We start from the raw sequence: 21,453 nt of genomic DNA, 5'->3' as shown, positions 1-21,453 counted from the left end.
GTCGTACTGCCCGGCACCGGTACCTGCTGCGGCACCGACAGTATCAGCACCGTAGACTCCGGACACGCAAGAGCCGTCGAGTCCAGCACCTGAACGCTCCCCGGTGCGAGCTGTGGTCGAGCTCACTATTCCCTCCACGCTGGAAACATTTCCACAGCGAGGGAGTTGATGGCAAGGGCAGAGCCTGCGCTGCTTTAACCCCCAACACCGCCGGTGCGGGTTATATTGTCTATCGGCGAGCCTGTCTTGCTCACGCCACCCTGCGTCGGTACCGCAGAGCGGCACCGTTCCCGATCGCGGTCCCGCAGACGTTCTCGGTCCCGTCACCGATCGAGGTCCCGACGCCGCTCGCAGTCTCGGCACCGTTCTCTATTTCGGTACCTTTAGTACTCGCGGCACCGGTCAGCGTCCCGTTCGCTGGCCCGGTACACTCGGCACTGATCCCGCTCCCGGCACCGCCCCAGGCACCGAGACTCCCGTAGCCACTCCTGAACATCGAGCCTCGCGCTCTCGGTTGACCGCCCGGCACAGCTCCGGTGGCAGGTCCCGTTCTCGGTACCGGTATGTCTCCCGGTACCGATCCCCGGTGCCACGTCGAGCGACGTCAGTTAGAGAAGGAGACTCTACCAAAGGCTCTTCAGCTCCTTCAGGGCCATCCAGCCACGCATCAGTGTTGCCACGCGCGGACACTTCATATGCGCAGTACTCTGTTTTCCGATGTGCCCTCCAGAGTCTTCCAGGAGACCTATCAGTGGTCCTTCTAGTCACCTTGGGCGTACTACCACGCCAGAGGCATACCGGTGCTCCCATCTTGCTCCGTTCCGTCGGAGCTCTGGGTGCCAGAGGCAACAATTAGCCGTCCCCCTCCGACCGGTACGGAGCAAGCCCCGGTTCAGCCACCGGGCTCCCAGATCCCACCGGATCAGGAGGTCGTCCAGGAGCGCGAGCCCACACAGGACCCGCTTGTCCCTGGCCTTTCTTCTGCCTCCTCCCCAGATGAGGCGGGGGCAGGAACATACTCCTCGGGCCCTCCTCTGATGAGAACGCAAGTACATGGAATCATCCAGGGGGTACGAGTACCTATAGGTACATCTACCCCCCCCACTCCCTTGTCGTCCAGTCCCTCAATGGGATGGAACGCCATGGCCAGCAGGCACCAGCCCCTAAAGCCAAGGAGGCTAGGCGAATGGTCTTACTGGGCCGTAAGATGTACTCGGCGGGGGCCCTGCCACTTTGTGTAGCAAACTAGCAAGCCCTGCTTAGCCGCTACTATGGGTGGCGGTGGGCAAATGTACAGAGTCGGTTCTTCAGAACTCCTCTCAAGAGTTCGATGCCATCCTGGAACGAACGAAGAAGCTGGCTAGAGCTTCCCTCTAGGCCTCGTTGGATGCAGCTGACTCCGCTGCCACGACCCTAGCCTCAGGTGTTGCCACGAGGCGCATTTCATGGCTCCAGTTATCGAGCCTTCCCTCGCAGCTGCTGTACACTATACAGGACTTGCCCTTCAATGGCAAAGGCCTGTTCTCTGGAAAAACGGGCCCTAGGCTGCAAAGCCTGAAGGGCAGCAGGGTCACTTTGCGCTCTTTCTCGGCATGCACACACCGGTGCTTTAGCGCCGACCTTTCCGTCCCCAGCCTCACCGCTCTTACCCTGCGCCTAGACAAAGACAGGACTTTGCCAGCAGGCGTCACTTACACGGTCGTAGGCATCAATCAGGCCCCCAAAGGAGCCAAAATTAAGGTCCTTCTAACCACCAATGGGGCAAAAGCCTACCCATCCTCGTCCCTCTTAGGGACCCCTCTCACGAGCGATTCCTCTTGCAACAGGTGCGGACGCTCCTCTTTATTGGAGCTATACAGGAGGTACCTAAGGACGAAACCTAATTCCCTAGGCGAAGGGAGGTCTCAGACCTATCCTAGACCTGCGGGACCTCAACAAGTTCACGATGCAGATAAGTTCCGCATGGTACCCATGGGGACCGTCATCCCATCCTTGGATCCCGGAGACTGTCTGCCGCCCTCGATATGAAGGGCGCGTATTTTCACGTCGCCATTTCTCTTCCACACAGAAGGTACCCCTGGTTGGGGGCCTACCGTCGTTTCCAGTATACGGCCCTCCCGGTTGGCCTCTATACAGCCCAAGTGTATTCAAAGTGCATGGCTGTAGTCGCCGCCTCTCTTCGCCACCGTCGGATACACGTTCTCCGTATCTAGAGAATTGGCTTATTTGAGGGACCTCCTGGGCCCAAGTTACCAGTCATGTGGGCATCAACACGGACCTGTTCCTGTGTCTAGGCCTGATGATCAATAGTAAAGTCCACTCTGGTTCCCACACAGGGAATAGAATTCATTGGGGCCACCCTGGACTCCAGTCTCACCAGAGCCTGCTTATCTCAGCCTCGGTTTCATGCGATGGTAACAATTGTACAAGGTCTACGGACCTTCCCGACAACTTTGGCTCGCACTTGCCTAGGTTTTCTGAGTCACATGGCTGTCTACACGTTTGTTTCCAAACATGCCAGGCTTCGCCTCCGTCCACTTCAATCGTGGCTCACCTTGGTGTACCACCCGGGCAGAGATAGCATACTCCTGGTCGTCTCGTTCCCCCTGACCATCCTAGGCTCCCTCAACCGGGAATCAGCGCCCTCCCTGGTGTATCCAGGCAGGCTGTTCCATTAACCAATCGGGGACCCTCATGACAGACACCCCATCTCTCGGCTGGGTGCTCACCTGGGTCAGTTTCGCACTCACGGCCTTCGGTCGGCTCAAGAGTTGGCCTTACACATCAATGTCCGAGAGCTGAGAGCAGTCTGCCTTGTATACCAGGCGTTTCAGCTGGCGGATCGCCTCAGCAGATTCTTCCTGTCTCACAAGTGGTCGTTTCCTCCGGACATTATCCATTCCGTTTTTCGGAAGTGGGTCTTTCCCTGCATCGCCCTCTTCGCTCCTGCGAGAGCGAAAAGAGAGAGAAGTTCTCCTCATTCCAAAGCCTCTCCCTGGGCTCAGTCTTGGAGGGGTTTTCTGATGCCGTGGATAAGCCATCGGCTGTACGATTTCCCACCGTTCCCGCTGGTTCACAGGGTCCTGCTAAAACTCCGCAGGGACGGAGCGCACCTGATCATGATCGCTCCAGCGTAACCCAGGCAGCATTGGTACACCAGGTTGCTACCCCTGTCGGTAGCCAACCCTATTTCCCTACCTCTTTGCCCAGACCCCATAACGCGGGATCACGGCAAGCTTCACCACCCAGACTTGTAATCCCTGCACCTCACAGCATGGCTGCTGCGTGGCTAAACCGATCCGAATTACATTGTTCTGCCTCGGTTCTACAGGATTCTCCTGGGTGGTAGGAAATCTTCCACTCGGTTAACGTATCTGGCAGAGTGGAAGCGTTTCTCCTGCTGCTACGAAACGCACAATGTTTCTCCCGCCGAGGTCCCGATCCATTCCGTCTTGGACTACCTCTGTTCTCTCAAACAGCAGCACCTGGCGCGGTCCTCATTAAGGGCACTCTTGGCAGCCATCTCTCCCTTCCACCCAGCGGAGAGTGGCCGCTCCGTATTCTTACACCTTGTGGTTTCTAGGTTCCTCAAGGACTTGGAGCGTTATACCCCCCCCAGTTGGCCCCCGCCAAAACCTGGGTCTTCGACCTGGTTCTAACCAGTTTTATGATTGCTCATTCGAGCCACTGACGACATGCTCGCTGACATACCTGTCCTGGAAGACAGTTTTTCCTTGTAGCCTTTCCATAGGCCGGACGAGTCTCCGAGCTTCAGGCGCTCACGATGGACCCACGGTATACTGTCTCTCTCAAGGACAAGGACAGTTGTGACCACGTCCGGCCTTCCTCCCTAAAGGTGGTGTCAGCCTCTGATATCATCCAGGATATCTTCCTTCCGGTCTTCTTTCCGAAGCCTCACTTATAGCAAGGAGAGCAACAATTGCCCTCCCTAGACATCCGTAGGGCATCTGCAATCTATATCGAGCGGACAAAGCCCTTTCGTAACGCCCCCAAATCTTCGTCGTGCTGGCGTGCCGGACGAGGGGCATGCCTGTCTCCTCCTAGAGGATTTAGTCTTCGATGACGTCGTGCATCCGCACCTCCTGTGTTTTGGCCCATGTTCCATAGAGCCACCTTACTTCACATTCCACCAGGGCTCAGGCTTCTCTGCTGCCTTCCTGGCTCACGTACCCCTTTCAGGGGATGTGTCGTGCAACTACCTGGCCCTCGGTCCACACCTTTGCCTCATTGGCCCAAGAGTCCAGAGATGATGCAGCCTTTGGCTCAGCAGTTTTGCATTCTGCAACATCTAACTCCGACCCCACCGCCTACATAAGGCTTGGGAATCACCTAACTGGAATGCATAGGAGCAATCACTCGAAGAAGAAAAGACGGTTACTCACCGTTGTAACTGTTGTTCTTCGAGATGTGTTGCTCCTATCCATTCCAGACCCGCCCTCCTTCCCCACTGTCGGAGTAGCCGGCAAGAAGGAACTGAGGGGCGGATGGGTCGGCAGGGATATATATCCTGCGAACATAGTGGCGCCACTCCAGGGGGCGCCCAGCCGACCCACCGAGTGTTGCTAGGGTAAAAATCTTCCGAAGAGCCGTGCACGCGCGGCGCGCACACCTAACTGGAATGGATAGGAGCAACACATCTCGAAGAACAACAGTTACAACGGTGAGTAACCGTCTTTTACAAAGCCAGCATTTATCATGTGTAGCATCAGAAGCTGCATGTGCACTATCAAATTTGGTATCCATTTTTCAGCCCTGCTGCAGATGGACCAGTGCTAATAACAGTGTAAACCATAGATAGCATAGACCAGGAATTTCACTGTAGTGTCACTGAAGCAAGTTTTTATGACACTGTGATAAGCATGCCTGAGCCCTATCTACACTAGGAGTTATATACATTTACTAGCACCAGCGCAATGACATGTTCTGGAAAATGGGCTCTAGGTTCTCTGATGTAGCTGCAGTTTCATTTTGGATTGTTTAGTGAACATATACGTTATTTCACCTACAAATCTTCTATTGTCAGACGTGTCATCAGGCCATTAGTATGAGATTCAGTTCTAAAAATAACAGTATATGACTACTAAATACTGAGGCTTGTTAAAATAGTGACAGTAAACCAGCTCTTCTTTCATTCCAAATTAGGTGTGTGTATGTAACTGGTCCCATTTGTTAATTAAACCTACTAATGAATAAATTGAATCTCTAATCCTCTTCTGGTACTTCTATATTTCATATTCATTCTGTACAGAATTAAGGAGAAGAGCACCTTTACAAGTAAAGAATAATTTATCTTGCCTTATTTTCTTCATCAGATTACCATGGGTGGAGAAAATCATTTAACTACTGTACAATTTTGACTACTACTGAGTGCTTTGAAATGCACCTGAGTAACTATAAAATTTTGGTGAAGGATGGTTACTTCCTATAACAACTTACAGCAATATTTTATTTTCATCCAAAAAACTGAAATACTTTCATCAAGTCACTTTATAGGTATTTTAAACTTTTATTTATATTCTCAAATATAAATGAGACCAAAAACTCCGTTATCTTATATTTTTGTATGAAATAATCTATTGTGTATGTCAGAGTCCATACTGTTCACATATACATTTTGGTAATGAAATTTATTTTGTATTGAAGTAATATAAGAGTCCTGAATTGTTTCAGTTCATTATGTGTCGATTGCAGTTCTGGTTATAGTGAACCTCCCACTTACAATTAAATTGCTCTATGGAAAAAATTACTTCATTATAAGAGGGTTCAACTGTGTATGATGGTGGTGGGGTTCTATTTTGGTTGCTGCCATATGGTTGGAGTCACTGTGATACATGCATCCGACGAAGTGGGTATTCACCCACGAAAGCTCATGCTCCAATACATCTGTTAGTCTATAAGGTGCCACAGGACTCTTTGCTGGTTTCACAGATCCAGACTAACACGGCTACCCCTCTGATACTGTGATAGTATGATGTCTCCCCAAACAAGTGGCAGTAAAAATGTTGCACCCTACTTTATGCTCACACTTTTGTTTATGCCACTTATATTTGGGTTTTTTTGTTTTTTTCCTTAAAATCCCCACTTGCTTACTCTTTTGAATAATGTGACCAGTATGGGTAGAGCTTATTGACATCTACTAGTGTATAAATTCTAATGTCTAGAACTTGACATATTTTGAGAAATCTGGAGTATATATGATGCCTTTAATCACATGTAGTATTATGTGTAGTGTATTCTCAATGGCTCTCTAAATATTTATATACTTTAGTATAGTCATAGACTGACAGAGTGCAGTGGATTTGCATGCTTGTTAAGTGTTTTCTCGCATCTCTGGTTATCCAGCACTAGACCATTTGCAGAGTTCCATGCTTGTAATTTAATGTTGAGCAATTAGATGGTTCTCTGCAATGAATTCATAGATGCAGTGTGTGTATGTTCCTTGGTCTCTCTTTTAAGAACATATGCTTAATAGAACAATGACTTGTGGTGCCTTATGCTTTTATTCTTTCTAGCATGATAAAAAAATTAGAGTAATACAGGGGGAACATATTTTCATTCTGTGAAGCATATTTGGCTATTTAGAAAAATAGGATATATGTTTCAAAGAGCTATCTTTAGCAGTCATAAGGCCTTTATAAAAGCTGCCAGGAAAATTTTTTAGAAAATGACTTCCTATTTTGCATAAATTTTAACACCTGTTAATTGCGGTTGCTTTTTTCCCTTCACCCCCTGTCACATTAGATATCCTGGTTATCAAAGTGATCATATCACTATGGTATGTCTCATAATTATGATCAAACTGTTATCTAACATTCCTGGAGCATTCTTTTTTTCAATACTTAATACCTTTTATTCCTTGGCCTCATGCATGAATTATGCTGTGTATGTGGAGAGGCTTAAAGATTGTTTCCATTACATTCTTTCTGAATGGATCCTGTTGTATCTAGGATTTTTTTTAAAGGCAAGTAGGAATGTTATTGTTGACCTTGACACCAGATAACTGGGCAGACATTATATAGCTATGTTTGAATCCTCACAAAATGTGATGCTAAAGCCAACAGAGTTGTGGCGTGAAACCCTCCTGGACATCAGAGTTATGGAGCTTTTCTTTACAGTAAGTCTCATTCTTCTTCAACTTTCATAATACAGGTCACGGAGAAGCAACTCCTTCCTCTTTTAAAACATTATTGTTGGATTCTTCCTGTTGTACCAGGTAAGACTATTCTGTTAACATCAATTTTTACCCTAGCAAGTTTCTAAGGTGGTGATGGTGTATTGATTTTTTTTCCTATCAAGTGATCAAGACATACTTTGCATATAAAGTATCTTAAATTATTTTTCTTTTAAAAATTATTCATGTATTCATTTCATATCTTGGACATACCTATTTGCCAGATGAAATTCTGAGCATAATGCGTGAGCTGTGTTATCAGATACCTTTTTAGCTAAGGTGTTGCCGCTCTACAAATATCAGCTGAACAATAGGTTTTCACTCCTGCTGGAACACTGCTCAACAGAACAGTTGAAAACTAGTAATATCTTTGCATTTCTCCATCCAAGTTTAGCATAAAACTCCATTCGTTATAAGCTGGATATAAACCAAAAAGATCAACAGTAGATCTGATGACTGGAAAATAGCTGAGCAACACATGGTTTGTTTGTTTTTTTAAACTGATATTAAAGCTGGGTAAAAGTAATTTTCTACCACTAATTTTTGTTAATATTTGCTTAATTTGCAGTCAGACCAGCCACACCATTCAGATTATTTATGTAAACTGCTATGCTAATCTTATTTTATATCCCATCTCTTGGGATCTTACAGCTCAACATTCTTCAGGCTAGGGTTCCTTTTGCAAAGCAGAGAAATAATATACTCAAAACTCTGTTGGGGTAGGCACTATGTAGCATATATAAATCTCTAGAACCAAAAGTGATTTGTCTGACACGTGAGTTTGAATGAACATCTATATTCAGTGTTTTATAAAGGAGATTCATTTGTTTGATTGAAAATTTATCTTGCTCCAGCAGTTCTTGAAAAGGTGAAAAACTTCCTGGCAAAACTCTTAACAGCCACACACAATCTGAACAGCTGTCTAGACGATCTAGACAGTTGCTACTGTCAGCTGTGAACCTCCTAATGCAAATAACTTTTGGGTTTACAGGTTAACCCTTTCTAGTTTAACTGTTTTAAGAAGTCCCTGAGTTAAATGTCTGACTTCAGATTTGTTCTTCAGTGTTAAATTTTGAGTAACTGCCTTATCCATCACATACAGAAGATGAATGCTTCTGAATACTAAACATTTATTTTATTTAATGGAAACTAAAGAATACATTCGTTTGTTAAATCATTTGTGAATGCACAAAAATCAAAACAGCACATTGTTACTTTTGTTTTAAGTAGCACTGCTTAAGTCTTATAGCATTAATTTTGCATTTGAAGTAATGCAGCTTTTGCTTCTGTAGATATCAAATTCTTGTTCAAATACAAAAATTAAATGAAGAGTGATAATTTACACGCTTATTTGAACTAACAAATTTGAAGACTTCTAAGTTTTGTCAAACTGCCATTTTAAAGGAGAAAAATCCTAATTTCTACATGGTGTAAAATTTATTTTAATAGGGTGGAGTGGGGAAGAATTGTTTTAAATTCCAAAATTGCGTTTTCATGTGATTTGATCTTTCAGAAGTTAAAATAGTTTGTAACTTGTCTTTCTGTATCATTTAGAGGTTCATGTTAGTTGCACAATTATCACTTGGATAGCATCTGAGGTGGGCTAAATAGAGAAACGGTTATAAATATTTAACTTTGCTTTTATATACATCAATTTAACAGGACTGTTGTGTTCTTTTTTGAGAGGCCGACTATACTAGTATTTATTATACCATTATATTATACTATTTGCTTTGTCCTGTAGAAATAAAATGCTTGTCCTAATAAAAACCTTAAAGTCCATATTTCCTAATTGCAATAAGTATGCAAAAATATGTTTTAAATCTATTGATATGTTAGATTTATTTTAATCCAGAATTGGTAACCACATAAGTAGTGACGTAACACTCCATTTGCAGAATTGAGAAAAGATTACTAGTCTCAGAGATGCTGCCAAGGGTGAGGTGCACTTGTTTTGTGTGCCTTCAGTGTTTACCTCTGCTAAAGAAGCATCTGTATAATCTTGATTGAACTTATCAACTAACTTTAGCAAGACCCTGTAGCTTAGGCATAGTTAGCATAATACAGATGACTGTCATTATTGCTGTTTTTAGAAGGAGCAGTATGTCTGACTGGCTGGCATCTGTTTCTCTCTTTAAGACATAACATGCACTAAACAGTTCAATTTCTAAAATGTAGGTAGGACCCAGTTAAATGTTAGTTTCGGTGAGTTAAGTCATGGCTCATGATGCTAATAAACTGAGGAGCAAAATTGATGTTTACTCTGGTTTAGGGAGATGCTATAGAAGCCATGTCATTTCAGACTGACTAGAAATTAGGGTAAGATTTTTTTGGTGTCTGCTCTTTTGGATTGAGAGCCATACGACTGTTGTAAGAACATGCATGTGTTTTCCATGTATTAATTTATTTCACTTCGTAAAAGGTACATCGAAAAATCAGAGAGGATACAGATATGGCACAAGACTCTCTACAGTGCCTAGCACAGCTAGCTTCTCTGCATGGGCCAGTCTTTCCTGATGAAGGTTCACAAGTTGATTATCTGGCACATTTCATTGAAGGATTACTGAATACTATCAATGGGTACGTACACTTGCCCTTTAAATTTAGATGGCATCTTTTAATCTTTACTTTGGAGTGGAGGGAGAGAGCCAGTATAGCTTATTTCTTTGCATAATTTCTGTTTGGAGTTGGACTATTAAAATGGAATAACGTTTTTTTGAAAGTGTATTTCCTGAAAAGAGTATAAAGTATATATTGGTTTGTTAAATGCAGAAAATTCAGCCACAAAATGAACAATTTTAAGCTTTTTTTCTAATTTCTAAAAAAACCAAACCTGCTGTTTCTATCTATAGAATTGAAATAGAGGACTCTGAAGCAATGGGAATCTCCAGTGTTTTCAGCAACCTGATAACTGTGTTTCCTCGCAATGTTTTAACTGCCATTCCAAATGAACTTTTCTCTTCATTTGTTAACTGCCTCACACACCTCACCTGTTCTTTTGGGAGAAGTGCTGCACTGGAAGAAGTGGTGAGTACTGTTCTTGAACTGCAATTGATTCTTGAAAGAGTTGAGTTCTTTTTATTGCATTTATGATGAACATCAAATTAACAAGAGACATAAGAACGTAATAGATTTGTAATGACTTAGTAATGTTTGGATGCCTTAGCCCCATTCTGTAATATATGTTTTCTGAGATTCATTAGTTTTGTTTGAGAGAAAGTTGCTGTTAACTTTTAGTTTATTTTTACATTACTGTAATCAGATGTAGAAGAGCTATGTGTAGACCAATAAAATGAATAATGAAGAACAATAGAAATAATTATGCACCTTTAAATAGTTGTCTAACAAATTTAAACTTGAATTAAAATTTTGATTAAAATACCTGTTAAACTTCTTCATTTTAAATTGACAGTTTCACTAGCAAGTATAGTAGGCATTAAATATTGCTTAAGTGTTCAGGTAGAACTTCTGAGAAGTGCTTATAAATGGTTAACAATTTACAGATTTGAAAGCCTGGAATGGCTATGTGTACATATGGGCAAATTGAAACTTACCTGAAGCTTGAACCTCTGTTTACGTGAATGCATCGCTATGATATTCCCTGTTACTGCCCCCATCCTATGTCTTAGTGGCTGTTTTAAGTATCCCTTGATTGTTGACTCAGTTCAGATAACATTTTTACAAATTTAGATGGTCAGTGTTTTGTTGTTGTTATATCAAAGCTGTTGTATGTTACAGCCATGAGCAATTACTATCCTTCTATCTCTCTGCCCAGGAGAGTAATATTAAAAATGAAACAATCCCAAGAGGAGCTATTTGAAGAAGACACATAGTCAGTAAGGCAGATAAACTGTGCAGCTCCTGTGTATGATAATGAGAACTAATAGCTGTTGCTACATAGTGATGTAAAAATGGAACTTAAGAATATAAAACTGTCCTTATTTATTAGCAATGTTTAATAATTTTTTCTCTTAGATTATATGTTTATAAAAAGGTGGCTTTCTATCTATTTGGGCTTTACCAACTAAAAACTCCAGAAAGATCCTATATTGAAAAGCTTTTAAAATATATTATGTGGAGGTTTTCTCATTGCCGGAAGGGCCTGAGTTCTCCAACTTTTGCTGTTGACTGACCTTTACAATTAGCACTTACATTATAAAATACTTTTCCACATTAGTTATTGTAGTAAGATGAGGCCCTGAAACATAAACTCTTGTGTCAGAGGCGTAGTCTGAGGCCTGAAGCCTGAACCAAAGTACTTCCAGGCATTGCTAAGCAAAAGCTGGGCTGTGAGCCAGAGGCAGGCCTCACTCACAGAAGTAGCAAGAAGAGGAACTTGTGCCAAGATGACATCGGGACACTCCATAGACATAACAAGGAACAGGCAGGTGCATCTTAAAGACAGGACAGCATGATGGATAGATCTGTATGTCTGGAACAACATGATCGAAAGGGAGACAGCACCCTAATGAGCCAAGAGGCTGTACCTCAATACGTCAGGAGGGATGAGTAATCTGTCCTGTAACTGTATAAAAGTAGGTCCTGGAGTGTGCATCTTTGGCCAGCCTAGGGGGCAGTGGAAAGTCCCGCCACTGATTGAGCTGTGTCCATTGCCAGGGGGCACATATTCGTAGTATGTCCTGTAGAGTCTATAGGAAACTATTACTGTGCTTCGTTTGACAATAAACCTGGCTCGGGTTCCTTCATACCTTACTAGAGTCTGTGGTCTTTGGGGGTTCTCTCGGGGTTTGCTGTGTCAGCTATCTGCGCAGGGCCGGGGCAGCACACAGAGGGAACACGCACGCAGCCGACTGTTATCATCATCGAACAAGAGCAGAGCACCACAATGGTAGCTACTGACAACAGTTATGAATGTGACGGGTTTGATCACAGAAACCCCCTTGGAAGCTGCCATCCAATGTGCCAAGACTACTTCTGCCCCTGCTTTCCCTGCCAAGCTTGGGACCCCAGTACCCTGTCTTGCTGAGCGAGACACGCCCGTCTGCTCCAACACAGACCCAGGGTCTGAATTACTTGCCCCAAAGCTGCAGACTTAACTGAAAGCAGCTTACAGAAGTGTTCTTGTCTTTAACACTCAGATGCCCAACACCCAACGGGGTCTACATCCAAATAAATCCATTTTACCCTGTATAAAGCTTATACAGGGTAAACTCATAAATTGTTCGTCCTCTATAACACTGATAGAGAGAGATGCACAGCTGTCCCCCCCCTACCCCCCCTCCCGCAATTAATAGATACTCTGGGTTAATTAATAAGTAAAAAGTGATTTTATTAAATACAGAAAGTAGGATTTAAGTGGTTCCAAGTAGTAACAGACAGAACAGAGTGAATTACCAAGTAAAATAAAACAAAACACGCAAGTCTATGTCTAATACAGTAAGAAACTGAATACAGATAAGATCTCACCCTCAGAGATGTTTCAATACGTTTTTCGCAGACTAGATGCCTTCCTAGTCTGGGCACAATCCTTTCCCCGGTACAGCCCTTGTTCCAGCTCAGGTGGTAGCTAGGGGATTCCTCATGATGGCTCTCACTTTTCTCTGTTCCACCCACTTATATATCTTTCGAATAAGGCGGAAATCCTTTGTCCCTCTGCCCCCTCCTCCCCCCCGCCATGGAAAAGTACCAGGTTAAAGATGGATTCTAGTTCAGGTGACGTGATCACGTCACTGTACGACTTCATTAACCACTTGCCAGCACACAGGTATACAGGGAGACTTACAGGTAAAACAGCCATCTGCAGTCAATTGTCCTGGTTAATGGGAGTCATCAAGATTCCAAACCACCATTAATGGCCCACACGTTGCATAATTACAATAGGCCCTCAGCATTATATTTCATATTTCTAGTTTCAGATACAAGAGTGGTACATTTATACAAATAGGATGATCACACTCAGTAGATTATAAGCTTTGTAATGATACCTTACAAGAGACCTTTTGCGTGAAGCATATTCCAGTTACATTAGCATATTTTAATAAAATCATATAGAGTGCAACATCACAATGAAGTAGGCAAATATGTCTCTTTGCATTTTACAGTTTGTGCAACTGAGGCTCAGATGTTAACTTGCCCAAGGTCAGAGAGCAACTCAGTACATTAGAATCCTTGTCTTGACCATTGTTAGACAAATGCTTATTCCACTAGACCACAGTGCTCTCCAGGCAAGTCACTTAACCTTTCTGAGGTTCCATTTCCTAATCTGTAAAATGGGGATAACACTTATATACCTCTTCGTGAGAATCTTAAATGCTGTATATTTTCAAACTTCATCTATGGTTAAGTTGCCGCATTTTACAGATTTGTAACAGAGAAAGACGTTAAATGCAGTTATTTATGGGACTGATGCTCTTTGGTTACATTTATAAGGCTTTCATACAGAGGTTCAGCAGAAGCATGAGGATACACCTCTACCCCGATATAACGCGGTTGTGGGGAGCCAAAAATCCCTACCGCGCTATAGGTGAAATGCTGTTATATCGGGGTAGCGGTGGCAGGGCTCCAGTGGTGATTTAAAGGGCTCGGTGTTCCCTGCAGCAGCCATAGCCCTGGGCCCTTTAAATCACTGGTGAGCCCTGCTGCTGCAGCCCCGGGGTAGCAGCAGCAGGGCGCCAACAATGATTTAAAGGGCCCGGGGCTCCCTGCAGCAGCTGGAGCCCCGGACCCTTTAAAGTGCTGCCCGAGCCCCGCTGCTACCGCGCTATATGCAAACCCGTGTTATATCGGGTCGCGTTATAGTGGGGTAGAGGTGTATTTCATATGATGGATCTTTTGGAGAAAAGATGAAGACCTAGTTTTTAAAGCTAAAGGGAGGAAAGCCACCCATTGACTCTCAGCCACCCTCCTGTTCTTGAGGGACTAAGAAAAAGGAACCAGTCTTAGAGCCAGCCTATGCATCTTAAATATGGTATCAGAAGTGATTAGTATACTCAGAGTTGGCGCACGCCATTTCTCTGTAAAATCACAAGCAGCAAAACCTACAGCAAATTGCCACACTATAGCAGTATCTGCCTGGGAGGATCTGTCTTTTTGGAGGGTGACTAGCGATCTCTTATCCCTAATGGCTTGTGGTTACCTAGAGCACATGAATCCTCAGCATTGTCTGGTGAGATACATAATTGCTTTAGAAATTATATCGAAGTATTGTTCTTAAATATTTTCAGATTCAACAGCACGAGGAAGAGAGATTGCAAGAAATTTAATTACTCTTAGAATAGCATGCTGCCGGTTGAAAGAACAAAGCAGGTTTATTCCAGGGGTTTGCTGATGTTCATAACAGCCGGGTTCAAACCCACTCTGGATCTTGGAAACATAGGTGTTTTTTTTTTTTTTTATCTGTCAAAAGCAACATTAATAATGATGTCACTAGGAAAAATTATACCTCTTTTTGTATGCCCTGGATTTTACCATGCATGTATGGATACATTTCAGCCACCTGATGTATATCAGATTTTCAGTAGGGAAACAGCTCTACCAATTCTGAGTTAATGCCTTTTGGGTTTGTGTTTACACTGCATGTTTACAAACTTGTAACATTTGTGGCCATGTACCTGACCGGTCCACAGGGGTGTGTGTTCTATAGAAACAATCCGGGAAAGGCAGGATTGTAATTAGAGAACTCTACAGGTGTGGAAATGGATGGTATCACCCAGGACATTCCTAATGACCAATTAGCTAGCAAGAAAGGAAGAAAAAACTAGTACAGCCAGGCAAAAACCTACTGCAAGCGGGCCCTCACAAAAACAACTCTATACCTGTGAGCTTAAGTTTCTTAGAGACCACTTTCCTGTTGGCAGTGACATATTCAGTGTGCTGAAGTGAACTTCAGGTCCTAGTGATCAATACACCTTTATTATAAAGTATTTGAAGACTGGTAAAGTGGCTTTACCGGAACATTTATATAATATTCCAGGAACTTTTCAGAACGCCTGAAAGTGCCCTAACTTTTCATTTAATTAAGTCAGATGTTTTTTGTTTTAATTCAAGACTTATTCCTGTATAGTGTTAAATTTACAGTGTGTTCACCACGAACAAGCAGTCCAGCAGAATGAGTGTTCAGTGTGATCAGTGTTTGGAGTGAAAATTCAAATTAGCATAGATGCTTTTTTTTGTTCAACTGAATATTAATGATATCCATTTGTTTCATGACTCATTCAGAACACTAAGTTACTGGAAAACATCCTCCAGTCCAAGAGATATGCATGTCACTGAGTCAGATGTTGGCAGTAGTCACACCAACACATTAAAAAATGTCCACTCCACAAGTGTTCAGAGGAGAAGAGCACTAGAGGGAGAGTTGGGGAGAAATTGGAAACTTGGAAGAATAGCTAACATATTTGGGGGGAAAAAGATAGAGGGCGAGAGAAAGAACAGTTATTCTTCTTCGAATGCTTGCTCATATCGATTCCAATGAGGTGTGTGCACGCCGTGTGCACGTTCGTCGGAAGATTTTTACCCTACCAACACGCGGTGGGTCGGCTGGGCACCCCCTGGAGTGGCGCCGCTATGGCACCGGATATATACCCCTGCCGACCCATCCGCCCCTCAGTTCCTTCTTACCGCCCGTGTTGGTCGTTGGAACAGTGGAGCGCGGCTTAGCTGACCTCCACTTCCCTAGCTACTCATAGTTCTCTCGTTGATTCTTGCGTATATAGTTCAGATTTATATAGTTGTAGTTAACTTTATTCGTTTGTAGTATAGTTAGTGTATATAGTTCAGAGGGTTTCGGGGATTATCCCCTTCCCCGCACCCGGTCCCAGGGCCTATGCCCGGTTCACCGGGTTTCAAACCATGCTCGGCATGCCACAAGCCGATGCCGACAGGAGATCCCCACGACTCCTGTCTTAAGTGCCTCGGGGAATCTCACCTAACAGATAAGTGCTGCATTTGTAAGGCCTTTAAGTCGAGAACAAAAAAGGAGTGGGACTTTCGTCTCAAGCAGCTCCTGATGGAGGCAGCTCTTACTCCTCCGCCCTCGGCACCGAGCGCTGGACAGTCTTCAAGAAGTGCTCCCTCGGCACCGGATCGCGCCAGTACTGCCAAGGCCTCTCGGCACCGGCCGTCGCCGGCACCGACGTCTGCTCGGCACCGATCCCTCTCCCCGAGGGTGAAGAGGCACAAGACTCCTGCTGCGTCCGAGCCGCCTGCTCCGCAGCCCGAGCACAGATACCTGCCGTGGCACTGACAGTCTCGGCACCGTCGATTCCGGCCACGCAAGAGCCATCGAGTCTGGTGCCTGAAAGCTCCCCGGTGTGAACCGTGGTTGAGCTCACTATTCCCGCCACACCGGAGACATTTTCCATGGCAAGGGAGTTGATTGCAATGACAGCGTCTGCGCTGCCTCAACCCCCGGCACCGCTGGTGCGGGTTATACAGTCGATCGGCAAGCCTGCCTTGATCAGACCACCCTCCGTCGGCACCGCAGAGCGGCACCGTTCCCGATCGCGGTCCCGCAGATGTTCTCGGTCCCGTCGCCTATCCAGGTCCCGACGCCGCTCACAGTCCCGGCACCGTTCTCCATTTCGGTCCGGTTGTACTCGCTGCACCGGTCAACGTTCCGTTCGCCAGCCCCGTACACTCGGCACCGAACCAGCTCCCGGCACTGCTCCAGGCTCCATGACTCCCATAGCCACTCCCAATGTCGAGCCTCGAGATCTCGGTTGACCTCCCGGCACCGCTCCAGTCGCAGGTCCCGTTCTCGCTCCCAGTACCGGTATGCCTTCCGGTACTGATCCCCGGTGCCGCGTCGAGCGACGTCAGCTAGAGAGGGAGACACTGCCCAGGCCTTTTTAGCTCCTCCATGGCCATCCAGGTATGCATCAGTGTCGTCCTGCACGGGCAGTTCATATTCGCAGGACCGTGGTTCGGATGTGCCCACCAGCGTCTTCCAGGAGGCCCAGGACCCTGGCCCCATCAGTGGTCATTCTGGACACCTTTGGTGTACCACTAGGCCAAAGGTGTACCTGTGATCCCATCTCGCTCTGTTCCGTCAGAGCACTGGGTGCCAGAGGCGACAGTTAGCCATCCCCCTCCGACCGGTACGGAGGAAGCCCCGGTTCAGCCACCGGACTCCCAGATCCCACCGGAACAGGAGGTCGAGCACGAGCCCACACAGGACTCGCTTGTCCCCGGCCTTTCTTCTTCCTCCCTAGATGAGGCGGTGGCAGGAACATCCTCCTCGGGCCCTCCTCCAATCGACTTGAGGGCCCATCAGGACCTCCTGAGATGGGTGGCACTCAATATGAACCTCCAAGTGGAGGAAGTCTCGGAGATAGAGGATCCAGTCATAGACATTCGGTCGGCTGACGCCCCCACTAGAGTGGCCCTGCCGTTCATTCGGACGATCCAGGCCAATGCGGATACCATCTGGCAGTCTCCAGCCACTATCCCGCCCGCGGGCAGGGCAGTCGAACGCAAGTACATGGTACCCTCCAGGGGGTACGAGTACCTATATGTACATCCTCCCACCTGCTCCCTTGTCGTCCAGTCCGTCAATGAGAGGGAACGCCATGGCCAGCAGGCACCAGCCCCTAAATGGAAGGAGGCTAGGCGAATGGACTTACTGGGCCGTAAGGTGTACTCGGCAGGGGCCCTGCAACTCCGCGTAGCAAACCAGCAAGCCCTGCTTAGCCGCTACAATTACAACACCTGGACGGCGGTGGGCAAATTTACGGAGTTGGTTCCTCAGGACTCCCGTCAAGAGTTTGCTGCCCTCCTGGAAGAAGGGAAGAAAGTGGCGAGAACTTCCCTCCAGGCCTCGTTGGATGTAGCTGACTCCGCTGCCAGCACTCTGGCCTCGGGTGTTGCCATGAGGCGGATTTCATGGCTCCAGGTGTCGAGCCTTCCCCCGGAGCTGCAGCATACTATACAGGACTTGCCCTTCGACGGCAAAGGCCTGTTCTCCGAAAAAACTGCAAAGCCTAAAGGACAGCAGGGTCACTATGCGCGCTCTCGGCATGCACACGCCGGTGACTCAGCGCCAACCTTTCCGTCCCCAGCCTCACCGCCCTTACCCTGCGCCTAGACAAGGACAGGACTTTGCCAGCAGGCATGGCCGAGGCGGTCGTAGGCGTCAGTCAGGACCCCAAGGGGGCCAAAATCAGGGTCCCTCTAAATCACCAATGGGGCCAAAGCCTAACTTTTTTGAAGGCACGCCCGAGGATGGCGTACCAGTTATTACCCAGGATCCGTTCCCTCCCTTTTACAACCGCCTCTCCTTTTTCCTCCCTGCGTGATCCCATCTAACCTCAGATCGTTGGATCCTACGCACGGTGGAACTTCCACCTCCAGTTTATTTCGTCCCCGACCTCCCACCCTCCTCCTTGTCCCTCGTTAGGGACCCCTCTCATGAGCAATTCCTCTTGCAAGAGGTGCGGACGCTCCTCACCATCGGAGCTATAGAGGAGATACCTAAGGACGAAAGGGGCAAGGGGTTCTACTCCCACTATTTCCTAATCCCCAAGGCAAAGGGAGGTCTCAGACCTATCCTAGACCTGCGGGAACTCAACAAGTTCATGATAAAGCTGAAGTTCCACATGGTATCCATGGGACCGTCATCCCATCCTTGGATACCGGAGACTGGTATGCCGCCCTCGATATGAAGGGCGCGTATTTTCACGTCGCCATTTATCCTCCACACAGAAGGTACCTCCGGTTTGTGGCCAACCGTCATCATTTCCAGTTTACGGTCCTTCCGTTTGGCCTCTCTACAGCCCCAAGAGTATTCAAAGTGCATGGCTGTAGTCACCGCCTCCCTCCGCCGCCGTCGCATACACGTTTTTCCGTATCTAGACGATTGGCTCATTCGAGGGACCTCCGAGGCCCAAGTTACCTGTCATGTGGGCATCGTCAAGGACCTATTCCTGCGTCTAGGCCTGATGATCAATATAGAGAAATCCACTCTGATTCCCACACAGAGAATAGAATTCATTGGGACATCCTGGACTCCAATCTCGCCAGAGCCCGCTTACCTCAGCCTCGGTTTCAGGCGATGGTAACAATTATACAAGGTCTACAGAACTTCCCGACAACTTCGGCTCGCACTTGCCTAGGTCTCCTGGGTCACATGGCAGCCTGCACGTTCGTGACCAAACATGCCAGGCTTCGCCTCCGTCCACTCCAATAGTGGCTCACCTCGGTGTACCACCCGAGCAGAGACAGCATAGACATGATTGTCACGATCCCCCCCGAGCATCCTAGGCTCCCTCGACTGGTGGTTGACGCTCTCCCTGGTGTGTGCAGGGATGCCGTTCCATCCACCTCACCCCTCGGTGTCCCTCACGATGGACGCCTCATCTCTCAGGTGGGGTGCTCACCTTGGTCAGTTTCGCACTCAGGGTCTTTGGTCAGCTCAAGAGCTGGCCTTGCACATCAATGTCCAAGAGCTGAGAGCAGTCCGCCTTGCGTGCCAGGCGTTTCAGCAGCACCTACAAGGCCGTTGTGTCTCAGTGTTCACAGACAACACAACGGCCATGTATTACATAAACAAGCAGGGAGGAGCACGGTCCTCCCCTCTTTGCAGGAAGCTATCCAGCTCTGGGACTTCTGCATAGCCCAATCGATAGACCTGGTAGCGTCCTTTCTCCCGGGGGTCCGGAACACTCTAGCGGATTCTTTCTGTTTCACAAGTGGTCGATTCGTCCGGACGTTATCCATTCCGTTTTCCGGAAGTGGGGCTTTCCCCGCATAGACCTCTTCGCTTCTCACGAGAACAGGAAGTGCCAGACGTTCTGCTCATTCCAAGGCCTCTCCCCGGGCTCGATCTCAGATGCTTTTCTGATGCCGTGGATGAGCCATCTGCTGTACGCTTTTCCACTGTTCCCGCTGGTTCACAGGGTCCTGCTAAAACTCCGCAGGGACAGAGCGCACCTGATCATGATCGCTCCAGCGTGGCCCAGGCAGCACTGGTACACCATGTTGCTAGACCTGTCGATAGCCAACCCGATTCCCCTGCCTCTTTGCCCAGACCTCATAATGCAGGATCATGGCAGACTTCACCACCCAGACCTGCAATCCCTGCACCTCACAGCATGGCTGCTGCGTGGCTAAACTGATCCAAGTTGCGTTGCTCTGCCTCGGTACAACAGGTACTCCTGTGTAGTAGGAAACCTTCCACTCGGTTAACATATCTGGCCAAGTGGAAGCGTTTCTCCTGCTGGTGCGAAACGCACACTGTTACTCCCACCGAGATCCCGATCCATTCCATCTTGGACTACCTCTGGTCTCTCAAACAGCAGGGCCTGGCGGTGTCATCATTGAGGGTACACTTGACAGTCATCTCTACCTTCCACCCAGGGGAGAGTGGCCGCTCCGTATTCTCGCACCCTATGATTTCTAGGTTCCTCAAGGGCTTGGAGCGCTTATACCCCCAAGTTCGCCGCCCCGCCCAAACCTGGGTCCTCAACCTGGTTCTAACCAGACTTATGATTGCCCCATTTGAGCCACTGGCAACCTGCTCGCTGCTATACCTGTCCTGGAAGACAGTTTTCCTCGTAGCCATTACATCGGCCAGACGAGTCTCCGAGCTTCAGGCTCTCACGGTGGACCCACCGTATACTGTGTTTCACAAGGACAAGGTGCAGTTGTGACCACATCCAGCCTTCCTCCCTAAGGTGGTATTGGCCTTTCATATCAACCAGGATATCTTCCTTCCGGTCTTCTTTCCGAAGCCACGCTCATCGCGAAGGGAGCAACAATTGCACTCCCTAGACGTCCGTAGGGCGCTCACATTTTATATCGAGCAGACAAAGCCCTTTCGTAAAACGCCCCAACTCTTCGTCGTAGTGGCAGACCGAACGAAGGGCCTACCTGTCTCCTCCCAGAGGATTTCATCTTGGGTGACGTCGTGCATCCGCACCTGCTGTGACTTGGCCCATGTTTCATCGAGCCTCCTCACTGCACATTCCACCAGGGCTCAGGCTTCTTCGGCTGCCTTCCTGGCTCACGTACCCTTCCAGGAGATATGTCGTGCAGCTACCTGGTCCTCGGTCCGCACCTTTGCCTCACATTATGCACTGGTCCAACAGTCCAGAGATGATGCAGCCTTTGGCTCAGCAGTTTTGCATTCTGCAACATCTCACTCCGACCCCACCGCCTACATAAGGCTTGGGAATCACCTAATTGGAATCAATATGAGCAAGCACTCGAAGAAGAAAAGACGGTTACTCACCTTTGTAAACTGTTGTTCTTCGAGATGTGTTGCTCATATCCATTCCAAACCCGCCCTCCTTCCCCACTGTCGG

General features: G+C 47.1%; 1 protein-coding gene across 7 annotated transcripts in view; it reads left to right on the top strand.

Annotated features, from left to right (window-relative positions):
* XPO4 (exportin 4) overlaps positions 1-21,453 on the top strand; it is a 169,049-nt gene that overhangs the window by 101,643 nt on the left and 45,953 nt on the right. For all 7 annotated transcript variants that reach the window (XM_039534405.1, XM_039534432.1, XM_039534423.1 and 4 more), the window contains 3 exons: positions 7,023-7,135; positions 9,615-9,772; positions 10,045-10,219. In XM_039534405.1, the coding sequence (XP_039390339.1) occupies positions 7,023-7,135; positions 9,615-9,772; positions 10,045-10,219 (446 nt within the window). The remainder of the gene's footprint in view (positions 1-7,022; positions 7,136-9,614; positions 9,773-10,044; positions 10,220-21,453) is intronic.

Source organism: Mauremys reevesii, linkage group 1 (genome assembly GCF_016161935.1).
Source record: "Mauremys reevesii isolate NIE-2019 linkage group 1, ASM1616193v1, whole genome shotgun sequence".
NCBI classification, from domain to species: Eukaryota; Metazoa; Chordata; order Testudines; family Geoemydidae; genus Mauremys; species Mauremys reevesii.
Note: the sequence above shows the minus strand (reverse complement) of the source record. Positions and strands in the feature narration are given on the sequence as shown.